The sequence below is a fragment of the Motacilla alba genome, chromosome 3 (genome assembly GCF_015832195.1).
Source record: "Motacilla alba alba isolate MOTALB_02 chromosome 3, Motacilla_alba_V1.0_pri, whole genome shotgun sequence".
Lineage (NCBI taxonomy): Eukaryota > Metazoa > Chordata > Aves > Passeriformes > Motacillidae > Motacilla > Motacilla alba.
Window position 1 is genome coordinate 67,514,144 of NC_052018.1, and position 12,756 is coordinate 67,526,899.

Below are 12,756 nucleotides of genomic sequence, written 5' to 3' on the forward strand. Positions count from 1 at the left end.
TTGAAATTTCACCATCTGGAAGTGTTTTTTAACTCCTTTGGGTAAGCTCTGTCTGGTTTTGTTGTGCAACAATAACATTCAAGTTTGAGAAATGTGTCTTTTTAATTAATTCTCATTAATAGTTACTAAGTTCCAAAAAAACAGGTAAATAAAATGAAATGCTTTTCTTTATATATCTGGAATTTAAACATGAGAACCATTTTGTTAAAATAATAGTTTTTCCATCCATTCATAGCTTTTATATTTTCTGTATCTGATTCTGACATTGACTAAATATAGAAAATGCTTCTTGGCTAGGAAAGGCCAGAGTAAAAATGAATTATGAAGTATAAGTACTATGAAAAAATTTAAAATCATATCTGAGCTATTTTGCAAGCTGTTAATTTTAAAAATAGCCTTTTTTTTCTTGCTTAAGAGATCTTTTTGTTGTTTGAAATTACATTTTCATGAGGGCTAGGGAGCTGGAATTGCCAGGTCCCTGATTTTTCATAGACTTTGTAGAGCATTTTCTATAACCTTTTCTTGATTTCAAAGCTGAATCAGTGTGATATATTCCTTCAAAGTTGTATGATCTTTCTGTAATGCCAGTTGAGTTGTTTTTAGCAACTACTTCAGTCTGCTCTTTGCAGTCCAGCTATATAGTATTGATATACGTTCAGTGAACTGGGTATATGTCTTATATATCCAGATGTAGGATTCTTAGGTGAGATAAAAATTTAATTGAAAAGAGTGAGAGTAATAGTCCTTGCAGTGTTATAGATTTGTTGGCAGTGTTCTGACACGCTGAGTTCTCAAAAAAATTACTGTGATACAAGCAAACTTGCACTATTTTTCTGAATTGGAAGGAAGACTTTTTTTTAAAATTTTAGGTTTTTTTTTTTTTTTTTTTTTTTTTTTTGGATGAGGGAGTGGAATGCAGTATTAAGTGTTTTCAGATCAACAGTGAGAAATAACTGTAGAATGATGGAGGAAATAGAAGGTTACTGGGAGATCTTCTGTTCACCCAGTGTATGAAGCTGAGAAAGAGTGGTGCATCAAACCATGAGCTCAAGATTAGCAGTCCTTAGGAGAAAAGATAGTTACTTACTGGCATAAATTACTACCTACAGAATATTCTGTATGGTATCTTCAAGATTTTCGACTCGATCTCGTACAGTTTCTGGTGACAGGGATTACCCTTTATGCAATCTTTACCTAGGGATCACTGACAGCTTCAGCTTCCAAACAGGCCACATGATTATAGGTTAATGACAGGAGCTCAAAGTATGCTTTCAAGTTGTCCTTCTTTCCAAAAGTATTATAATAGGTATTGAAAAGCCCAAGAACTCCTTGTATGGTTTGTATTAAACTACAAGAACCTTTTAAATGAAATGCTGGCTTTGAAGAGTCAGCACTTTAGTTACATGAATAAGACAAGATTAAAATTATCATTCAAACCCACAGTTTCAAATCAGTGAAGTGTGCAGAGCCTATCTTACTGATGGAAGTTCAGTGATGAACATACAGGGTTGATAGTAAGGAGAAGCCCATTGGGACTGTTCATTTAATTAGGCCTCAAAAATAATTGCACAGAACTGGGGTCAATTTTCAAATAAATTCAAAATAACCTTAATTATTTTTAATAAGTGACAAAGGTTTGCCCTGCACTCATTTAATGTAAGCACAGGCTTACATTACATTACGTAGTACCACTCTTGTTTTATGACCAGTCCGAAACATTACCTGTATGTTGAATCTTAAACAGTATGGATAATTAGGGAAAATAAATTTGATTTTTAATTAGGAATTCACATTGACAACTACAAATGAAGCCCTAAGATATTGATTCAACACAGATATTTGTGCTACTTGTGAAGCCAGAACATCTTCTGCTCTCCACAGGTATTCTGTTTAGAGACAGAGTATGAACTATTTGCTCACACCAGTGTCTTCATATACAGAAGGAAAGGAACATGAAGCAGAAGTGCCAGCATCATAGGTACATGAAGAAAATTAGGCTCTTCAAACTATCTCCAATGCATCTCTTTAATATGATTAGGAACTTTTGTGTTGGTTTGTCGCTTGATTTTATGATGTCAAATAATTATTTCAGCAAAATGAGAAGAGGCAAATAGAGGTTCTGAAGAAAATCATTCTTGTATTCTTTTAATTAAGTTATTCTATAATTTAATGTTCATCAGAGAGTACCTAGGGCTGTTTCCTGTGTTGGTAGACCAGAGATGCAATATTGCTGTCTTAGAAAAACTTGTGATTGACTGCTTTATATCAGCAAACTCTGCGACTTCGTGCATGACTGCCATTAGCAGTTTGGTTAGTCTTGCATGTTTCAAGCCATTTTTCAGCACTGTATTTTAGTCAAAAATCTGAATGTACTGTTCTGAACTTCTGAATATTTTAAACATGGTTTTCATACCAAGTAGGAATAAAGAGTTGAAATAATCCAATTCTGCATTAAATGGAAAATGCTAAAATCTTTGACATGAAGATGCTAAACCATCTTGTTTCTACACATTTAATTTAGAAAAAGAGTTGTCAGCATTTTTAAACTGAGCTGGTTTATTTTACTTTGGTGACTTTCCCTCATATTTTGGGTAAACTGAAGGTCTCCCATTAACCTTCTATTTCCACCTCCAAGGTTGTTTCTTACTGATTTGATCTGGCAATGTTTGCCTGTACCTGTGCTTGTCAGGGAAGCCGTCAGAAGAAAAGTGGCCCTTACTTTGTAAGGGATCTGTCTCCTACCCTGCAAGTTTTGTTTAGCTCATGTTGCTTGGTGTACATCTCTGCACGGGGACAGGCAGAGGAAAATTTCCTGCAACCTTCTGGCCAACTGCACTAATGACCTTGGACTCTGTGAAATGTTAAAGTAGACAGGGGAGAAAATGTCTAAGGAAACATGTTGCATACTGTAAGAAATACACTGGGACTCCTTGTAGTTTTTAACAAGTTTGGATCAGGTTTGTAGCTAGTTCCACTGAGCTATTCCACCCCTGCATTTGTGTAAAAGGAGAAAAAGGATTTTAGCAAAATGAAGAAAGCTGTAGTGTGGGTGGACCCCAGTACACTCAATGTAAGAGCAATCCCTGTTCTAATGTATGATAACTGAGTACAAAATTATGCTTATTTCATTTTGGTATTCCTGAGTATAGTCTTAATTCCCTGGCACAGAATTTATTTATTTTTAAGGGACAGAAATCAAATTAACACATTTGTGTATGTGTAAGTAGGCCAAGGCGTCAAGATTTTACCATGTATCTCTTGAACAAGCTTATTTCCAAATAAATTACTTTTTTAGTATTCTTATGTCTAGTGATCATTTTTATTTGGAGTAGATTTAGGCTCAATTTTAGTGGAAGAAAAAAGCTGTTTTCCTGCACTAAGAAGCATTTTGTTTTTCACTTTTGTTGTGTTTGAATTTATGAAAAAAGGAAAACCCAAACCAAAACCAATTCTTAAGATGCAGTGATGCTGAGTTACGGTTCAAGTTGATAATTTTTTCAAGATGTGCAGATGAGAAGCAATGAAATGATTATTTAGATTTGGAAGTCTAAAGATCAGGGTTTCCCACCACAAACCACATGGCACAGAGGCACTGAGAAACCACAAAAATTCTGCACTTAGGAGCTGTATTCCTTTCACCTAGCTGTAGGTGGCTAAAGGATACTGCCCCTGGTGTGTTGTCAAGACGTCCACTGGTTCTGCTCCTGGGGTAAGCTGGGCATGCCTAGCTCCCAGTGTGTTCAGAACAAACTCAGTTGTCACTGTTCAATAGCTCCTGTATCCTGTAGCTCTTCTGTTACAGGATATTGTTAACTGTCTTCTTTTTGCTTCAGAGAAGATGCATTGTCACTGTTGTCATAGAGTCAGGCTTTGAAATAGATTTCACAGAGTCTTTACGTGTCAAGATGAAGGCTGCAAATTATCTTCCCAAGTAGACAAGTGAAGTTTTAAATATTAATATTGTAAGTTTGTTCTGAGTTGTCTATGCATCAGAAGTTTAATGAGTTTTTGTTAGGCTTGGAATTACCTCACTGGTAAAAATATGGCGCATATTTTAAAGAAGACATTTATTTAGAAAGCTTTCTGTAGGATCTGTGCTTCACTGAAATGTCTTTCTAACTATACTTTCCCAGTTAATGATGTATAATGATGACTGAAAAACTAAAATATATGCTTATACAGCTTCCTCTTCTCGAGCATATTGACCTTCATTTGCAGAGTTATTGAGGAAAATTATTTGTGGTTTTGTTTGAGTTACTTGAGAATGTTTAGGATTAAAAAGGATCCCACTGCAAGATGAAGGCCAGATAGATTTAGCCAGGTAAGAGCATATGAATAGAAAAAAGTCTAATTCTGAGGTGAAATGAAGAAGCTTCTATTTCGTTTTTAAGCATTGGGTCAGGTGACTCAGAAACAAACAATGATACATCAGGAAGGAAAATTATTGTATCAGGGAGCAGCATGTGTTTCCCAGATTAGGCTTCTTGAGCAAAATTAGATTAAGATTTTCTTTCATCATTCTAATTAAAATATTCTGCCCTTTTCATTGTCTTAGGTCATTGTTGATGAATGACAGAGGAGTGCCTCGACTGCTGCTTCCCAAATATAATTAAGTTTGATGTTTTTCAGTGGAAGAGGTTGTATATTTGATGAATTTAAAGCAGCTGTAACAAAAACAGCAACTGCCTATTTTGAAAGTTAAACTGTGCTCCTGCATATATTGGATTGGATAGGTTTGAATCTTTATTTTAAACTTTTTTTTCTTTTAAATTTCCCTTCCTTTTCTAGAGTTCCTATGTTTAAGATTTAAGATAACCACAAACCACAAGTAGCTTCTAAGATTTCCATGCAAGAGGTCAACTGTGTCTAATTAGTGGAGTGCTATTGTGTTGTATGTTTGGAACATTCCTGCTCACTTAGGAGGTAATCTTTGCTCACTGAGTTATCCAGGCAGTTCCCAATAATGCTGTCTGCAGTGTGGGCTGCCTGTTGCACAGACAGAATTCATGCCCAACGCAGAACATTAATATGAGCTTGATATAAAGAGGAAAGTGTAGTTTTGCAGTGCAGACATCCTAGAGTTCACTTTGCTAATCGAAACCAGAGGACTGTCCCAGAGCTTCAGTCTCTCTCAAAGTTAGATTTTATGCTGTTTAGAATCAATCCTGTCCATGAAGAAAGTTCAGGAAAGCATATGTAAATGTCAGTTAACAGTTTCTTCCGTGTACTCTTAAAAGACTGACTACTGACAGCTCTGGGCATTTAACATTTGCACTCATGTGTTCTTGAGCAAGCAGTACCTGCATCTCTCCACCTGTAATGCTATGTTTGAGAAGTGTGGCCTGTGTTTGTAGCAATCCTTATTATATGTTGCCTTATGTACAAATTGTTTTCTGTACTTTGTCCAAGTGTAACGTACATTATTCACTCTGCAGCTGTAGCAATGTTCTCACAAGCTTCCCCTGCATGTGTGGAATTTATCACCAAATATGATCAGCAAAAATATTTACTTGAATTTGAGTGAATTCCTATTTACTTAAGGGCAAAATAAGACAGTTTACCAACAGAATTTGGAAGAAGTTGATACAAACCTTCAGTTGCTATGTGGATAAAAAATGTAGGGACAGATGCCATTTCGCAGACAGTGGCTGACAAGCATAGATATGCTTGACAATTTTCTATTAATAGCCTTTTCTTTTTAAATAATTAAATTCCATGTCAGATGAATATTGGTTCTTTTCTTCTGTTTCATTTTGCATATTGCTTAATTCTGAACAAAAGACTCGGTTTTCATGCCTGGCTAACAATATCTATTTTGGTTTGGACAATGACACTCGTTTTGTATCCCTTAGGTTGTTAATATGTGATCTATAAAAATGTGGAACATGGGAACCTCCAGATACTCTATGTATAAATAGCTTTTTCATGAGCAGTCAAGCTACATGATTTTGTTTTCTTTTTTCTTTTGGTATGGATATTTGTTCTTTTTCCCAAGTACACCCCTGGTGGCCCCAAATGCTGTTCCCTTTCCTGGCTCTATATAACTCCCTCTTTGGGCCAATTAAAGCACAGCTGTGCCCAATGCTGGTTTGCTATTTGCTACTGTGGGACATCTGACTTTAGGGGAAAAAGGAGCATGACAGGATTTTGTCTATTATTCTGCTTCCACAGCACAGCCCAGCCACAAACTTTTAATGAAGTTTTTGGGAATCTATTAGGGGTAAAAAAGTAAAATACAAAAATTTTTAAAACTTTGAATAATGAAAGACTATAAAAGGCCCTGTCACACAGAGTAGTTCATATGGAGCATGTTGGCGATTTAAGAAAAAAAGAAAGAATAGTTGTAATTAATTTCATCATCGTTTCATTGAACATTTTGAGAAGTTAGATATTCAAAGAAAGAAATAAAGGTGGAAATTATCAAATCTGCAGACTTCAATTATAAAATGGGAGAAAGAAAAACTGGCCTTGTAAGCCAATGACTCTACTTAAATATTCTTCATTTTTCAGTGAAAGAGTTTTCTGGTCATAGTTCATTGGAAAGTAAACCCTTGAGTTGGGCACAATTTCTAAAATGTGTGGTCCAAATTAGGTTAAAAATTGATCCGGAAAACTGAGCCAATGTATAAATATATACATTAAAATAATCAGAAAATTGATTTAAAATATTTTCTATCTACTCCATTATTACCTACAAAGAAATCTTAGGGTTTTGGCTCTGCTGTCTCCAGAAATTTCAATATGTTGTACTTCCCCCACCCCCGTCTCAAAACAAAAGAAGGAATTTTAGCTTTGAACTTAAAAGCTCTTCTTTGTTTTGAAAATTCTATTTGAAAACTCTCTCAGTCCCCTAAAAGCCTGTATGTGTCTATTTTGCCTTTATATGTGGTACAATACCATTAAAACAATCAAAACATGAAATTTAATATCCAACAATATGGTTTTTGGAAGTTTTTTTAAGTATTTTAACTAAATCTAACTTTAACTAAGTTGTTCTGCATTGCTGTTGCTTTCTCAAGAGTCCTTGAATACATATATTTTCTACTGTTTGTCATTAAAATAAATATAAATAAATAAAATAAATTACTTACAGTTTTAGCCTGTTCAATAAAATTATAGAATATAAATTAAAGAAAGAAATAGAAAAAGAGGACCTGTCATTTTGAGAGATTGATCTAGGATTTCTTGGAGATTTTTTTTTAGGAAATATTTATGTATTTATTTATAATTTTTATTTTTAAATTTGTTTTTTATTTCTGTTTTCAGATGGAAGATGTCATAGCTCGCATGCAAGATGAGAAAAATGGGATTCCTATTCGGACAGTGAAAAGTTTTCTTTCCAAGATTCCCAGTGTCTTTTCTGGTAAGAGAGAAAGTGAATTTCATCATATTTTAAAGTTTTATGTAAGGGTATGCTCTAGTGGAATACTTTTAAATAAGTACTGTTGAGAATTCACAGTCATCTGGTCAGGAGGAGACATTATTTATCCTTTGAATAGTTTAATTATAGAAGTCTTTGATGTTTCTCTCAGATTTGAGTGGGTTTACACAGAGATGTTTTTGTCCTGAAAATTAGGTGAAGGGAATACTTAATTTACTACAACAAGTTAATTATCTCAAACTGGAAATATTTTTATGGCAGGTCAGGTCTGCTTTTTACCAAGCTTCCATAGCAAGTATGAATTTAGTGCATTGGCCAGTACATGAAGATAAGAAATTTCATAGCAGCAGAACAAAATAAAAATCATCCCCACACTCTGCAGCTGCTGCTGATCAAGGGCTGTGACATTTATTACAACGTTCATGATCTGCTTCTGTAGCTCAGTGCCTGAGCTTGTGAAACTAAGGTTTGTAAAACTAAGGCTCAGATCTCTGTGGTGATTTCCAAGACAACTGTAAACTCTATAGCTGGTCCAGGTCAGTACAGTTATAGGCACAAAAATCTGTCTATTTATTAATTAAGTAGCATATAATTGCTATTTACATGATTTCATGACAATTTATGCATTTATGTATGTGGCTATATACTCCAGTGAGTATTGAGTTCCTTTGAAATAGATGCCATTGTTTAATCTAATTTTTCCATAATCTTGAAGAGTGTATGCTCATACAGAAAGTATTATACAAGTTTCTACGGTCCAGAACACCAAGAATTCTATATTTTAATTTTCAACCTTTGGAATTTTTTTCTAGTGAATAGTCCTGTCATAAAGAAGGATAGATTCTGAAGAGTGAATGAAATTGCTTCCTGATTTTAGGAAAATTGTTTCCTGATATTAGAAAATAAATTTTTGATTCTAGAAACGTGCACAAAAAATAGCCTCTGGAGAATGGGCCTTTATTTGTCATGAGTTAGTGCAGCAAGGCATCTTATTGAAGAATTCATATTAATTGTTAATCTCTGCCTTAACTTTTGTATAATAGATTTCAAAGTAGACCAACCAAAATGTCTTTTTTCTTTTTTTTTTTTTTAACTGGAGTAGGCATCGTACTTTTACAGATTGAGTTATACAGTTATACACAGCAGTTACTGATATACCAACTTTTCTATCGATGCATTAACTTTATTAGCTTCAGAAGGAAGTAAAAATCTTTGGACAGTTCATTTTTTTACTCTTTTCTGATTTTCTCTCTCAAATACCAGGGAGTGCCAGTAATTTTTGCTACACATGACTGAAACTCCCACCAGAATAGCATAACTGTCATTTCAGTTAAATGAATCTACTTTGCTGTCAGTTCTCTATCCTGAATGGAATTTGAAAGCTTCAACTCTATGTCCTAAGTCCCTAATTTCATTTAATGTGCTAGGAGTCTGTATTTGTAGCAAACAAGTATCAGCTTAACTCAAAGCTGTGGATTGCTGGGAAACATGGGAATATTGTCTAAGGGTCACGACAACAATATTGCAAATATATTTAACAAAAACTTATAGTACTGTTAATACCCTCAAAAGCATCAAAGTAGATGCTCTTCAGTTAAAATATATATACCTATGTGCTCACATATTTTATATATATGCGTGTGTGCATGTGTGTATGTGCATAAAAAGATGTCTTGTACACACCATCTGTCCTGGATTATGCCCCATAAATACTGGAGCTTTGCAACTGTTTGGTATTTTTTTTAATGGAGAGAAGCAAAACAGATAACTACCACAGTGAAATCATATTCCTTCAAGCACTTAGGAAAGACTCTACAAGTCCTTTGAACAACATGTAAAAGCTAAGGATGTCCATAAATTGTCTGTAGGAATAGGGTCTTACGTGATATAGTTGTCATTGTTTTGTTATATATATATTTTTAATGTACTTCTATTTCATAGTATTGCTTCTAAAAACAGCAAGTGAGAAAATAGTTCAAAGAGCAGTCACTTTTTTATTGCTCAATTACTGACCATCTCTAAAGATGACTGCATTAGCAAAATCAGCCTGAGGAGTGGTATTTGAATTTCATGGAACGTTGTGATTGTAATAAATAGGATGATGTAACCATACTATCTCATTAACTGAGTCATTCCTGAAATGTTTTCAAGTAAAATATCAACAGAGAGAAACATTTGAAATACAGATATTTCCCTATACACTATACTGATTTTTGTTCTTCAGAAAAATATCATCCTAAATTAAGGATTATTCCATTTTGTGAAATTTTGAAAAGATGAGGAATCATTTTGCTTTATGTTGCATATATTCTGTACATTCATAAAGAGCAAATAAAAATTTGAAACTTTCAAGGCTCAAAGGGAAAAAGTAGGCAGGAGATTTTGCACCTGCTATGTGGTTATGCATTTTGAGGAAAGAAGGAAGGACATACTGTTTTTGTCTTCATGCTTTTGAAATGTTTTGGAGGAGTGACTAAGATAATGTGTAAAGACATCTTGCTGGTCAGAAATAATGATGGCATGAAGGTTGTCATGTGCATTCTTTATTAACATGGATTAGAATATTAAGAATAAAGAGGAGGTGATTTTCCTGGTCCCTGATTCACCTTTAGACCTGGAAATGGAAAAAAAAAACTTGCTTTAAATGATGAATTTAGGGAGTCTGACATATGAATCATAGAGATTAGAAGGAGCTCTAAAATATAATTTTTATTTTTGCTAATGAGGGATGAATACAAGAAAATGCCAAAGATTTGCTGTTCACTTTGAAGCAGAAGGAATCATTCAGAGTTTACTGACAAAGCAGTTGTTGAGGGTTTGTTTTGGAAGTTTTTGTGAGGTGGTGTGGGTGGTTTACCCAGTCCTTGTGCGGAAAGCTTCATGAGCTAATCAGAACATGAATATTTCATTAAGAAGATGTAGTGGTGTCTTGTGGTCATTAAGGGATATCAGTGTGATTCTTCATAGGATTTTAAAGTGTGCAATACTGGGGTGAGCTTGCTGATGAAAACTGTGAAGAATGTGCCAGCTGAGTGGTGTGTAAGCTTGAGTGTGGAACATGAGAATTTTTATTAAGGAGCAGGGAGAATTTTTGAGAAATGTAAGTTCAGTTAAAGAATACACACAGAGGGAGAATGAAATCTTTTCAAGAAAAACATGCTCATACTTGTTATTACTGGGTGTTTCTGCTGCAGGGCTCATTGATCTTGGAATGTAGTCACAGCTTGAACCGACAAAAATAGGAGAAGGAGATCAGTAGAAAGGTGTGTTTTCAGCATCTCCTGTGTTAAATAGAAAATGAAAACATTAATTTACCTTTCACTGGAATGTATGATCCATGTGAAGTCTCAAGTTTTTTTCTCATTCCTGTAGGTGAAGCTGATATAATATCATTTCCATACAAATATTGTGTTTTCCCATTTTTAGAAAGATTGTTGCACCTATTACATCCATTTTTTTTGTTAAATGTTTGCAATTATTACATCCATTTTTTGTTAAATGTTTTTCTTGATCTTAGAAAATGCTTATTTCCCTTTAAGCTGGGAAATCATGAAAATAGTGAGATATTGTATTTTGATTAGAAAATATGACGATTAATTACCAGCAGCAGTATGCTTGGTAAAAAATTAAAGCATTTATGTGTCCGAACATAAAAAAAATCCAACTGAAAACAGAATGGCAGTCTCAGTCTCACCTGTCAGTAGCCTGGACAGATGTAGTGAGAGACTCCAGAGGAAAGCTGTGTTATAATCCCTCATCACTTTTGCAAATCACAGGTGGGTGAGCCCAAGGAATGAGTCACAGGGGCTACCTGCAACAGTATTGCTAGTGATACAGAGGCAGGCAGCAAAAATGAGGAGCAGTACAGTGAGAATTGGATGACTCAGGGGACTAATAACAGGAGAGTTTCATCTGTCATTAGTTTTGATCTTTTCCAGTTGAGTAATGAGTTGTTAACATCTGATGACTTCTCAGTGCTGCATGTGAAATTACTTGATTGGTTTATCCACTTCAGTACTGCAGATTACCAACCTGAAGCACAAAATTAAACAGAAAGCTCTACTTGGTTTGACAAGAAGCAAAAGCCACAAGGCATGACACTTTGATCATCTGGTGCCTTTGGAGCAAAGTAGTATTGTGTTATAGGTAAATAAAAGGATTTTGGAATTTCTGTTTTTGAGAGATTTTTGAGAGTAAATGAACCATTTTGGAGAATTTAGGGTTCCCACATCCCATGTCTTGAATATTATAGACCTTGTTTTTAACTTCAGTGTCTCTCATGCTGGGTTGATGACAGTCTCCTACTTTGTTGTGCTGTCCATTTCTTCATCTCTCTTTTCTTGCATTGTCCTAAAGTGTGATTTAATGGTAGAATCATTGCTGATTTCTTTGTTCCAAATGAGCCTCTTCTTACTTGCAAACCAAGCCTGAAGTGTTAAAACTCTGAGCTCACTGCCTTGATGAGGTTCCACTCTTAGTGGAATGCTTTGATGAAAGACTTGCTGTCAGTTCATCAACGACAAAAGCTGGATCATTCCCTCTCCTGTGCCCTCTCGGATGGGCAGATTGGAGCAGGGACTTGCCATGTTTACAGTTTCACTTTTCAAAGCAGAATTTTGAGAGCAAAAAGTTGATAAACATCTATTCCCAAATGAATAGTTTGTTTGAAGTTATACCACCAGTCTCTTGCATCTGTAATTTTTTCAGAGTGACTGATTTGCATTCAAATGTCCATAATCTTTTGGGAGTGGATATTTTTTGTTCATGATTTTTAGTCATGAGTAGAAGAGCTTGACTAAGTGGAGCCATAACAGTCATTGGACACACAGTCATTTCCAAGTGTTGACATAATTAAGTGATTAATGAGTGATGGTTTGTATGCTTTACAGAAAACCAAAGTGGATATTTAAGTGCTGCCTGCCTCCCTTCACTTTCTGTTTGTTTGCCTGTCTTGGCCTCGTGACTGGGATGGTTGCTGAGGGTGATCTTAAGCTGCTTAAAACTTGACAGAACTTTTGTATCTTACGGAAAATCAGAATTGTGGCAGCTTTGCCATTGGGAAGTGCAGGATGAACAAGCTGTGGTGGGCTGGGATCAAATAAGAAGAACGCTCCTCAGAAAGAAATGAAAAAATCTTTCCACTATCTTTAATAATAGAATGAAATAAGAATAATTCTATAAGAGTAATAGAATTGTTTTGGTTGGAAGGGATCTTAAAGATTATCTAGTTCCAGTCTCCCTGCTATGGGCAGAGATACAACCCACTAGATCCTGTTGCCCAGGGCCTCATCAAGCCTGACCTTAAAAACTTCCAGGAAGCCACAACTCATCTGGGCAGCCTGTTCCAAGATCATTGTGCTCTCCATTTTCATTTT

General features: G+C 35.1%; 1 protein-coding gene across 17 annotated transcripts in view; it reads left to right on the plus strand.

Moving 5' to 3' along the window:
• RGS7 (regulator of G protein signaling 7) overlaps nt 1-12,756 on the plus strand; it is a 275,736-nt gene that overhangs the window by 118,998 nt on the left and 143,982 nt on the right. For all 17 annotated transcript variants that reach the window (XM_038133021.1, XM_038133017.1, XM_038133020.1 and 14 more), the window contains one exon: nt 7,267-7,363. In XM_038133021.1, the coding sequence (XP_037988949.1) occupies nt 7,267-7,363 (97 nt within the window). The remainder of the gene's footprint in view (nt 1-7,266; nt 7,364-12,756) is intronic.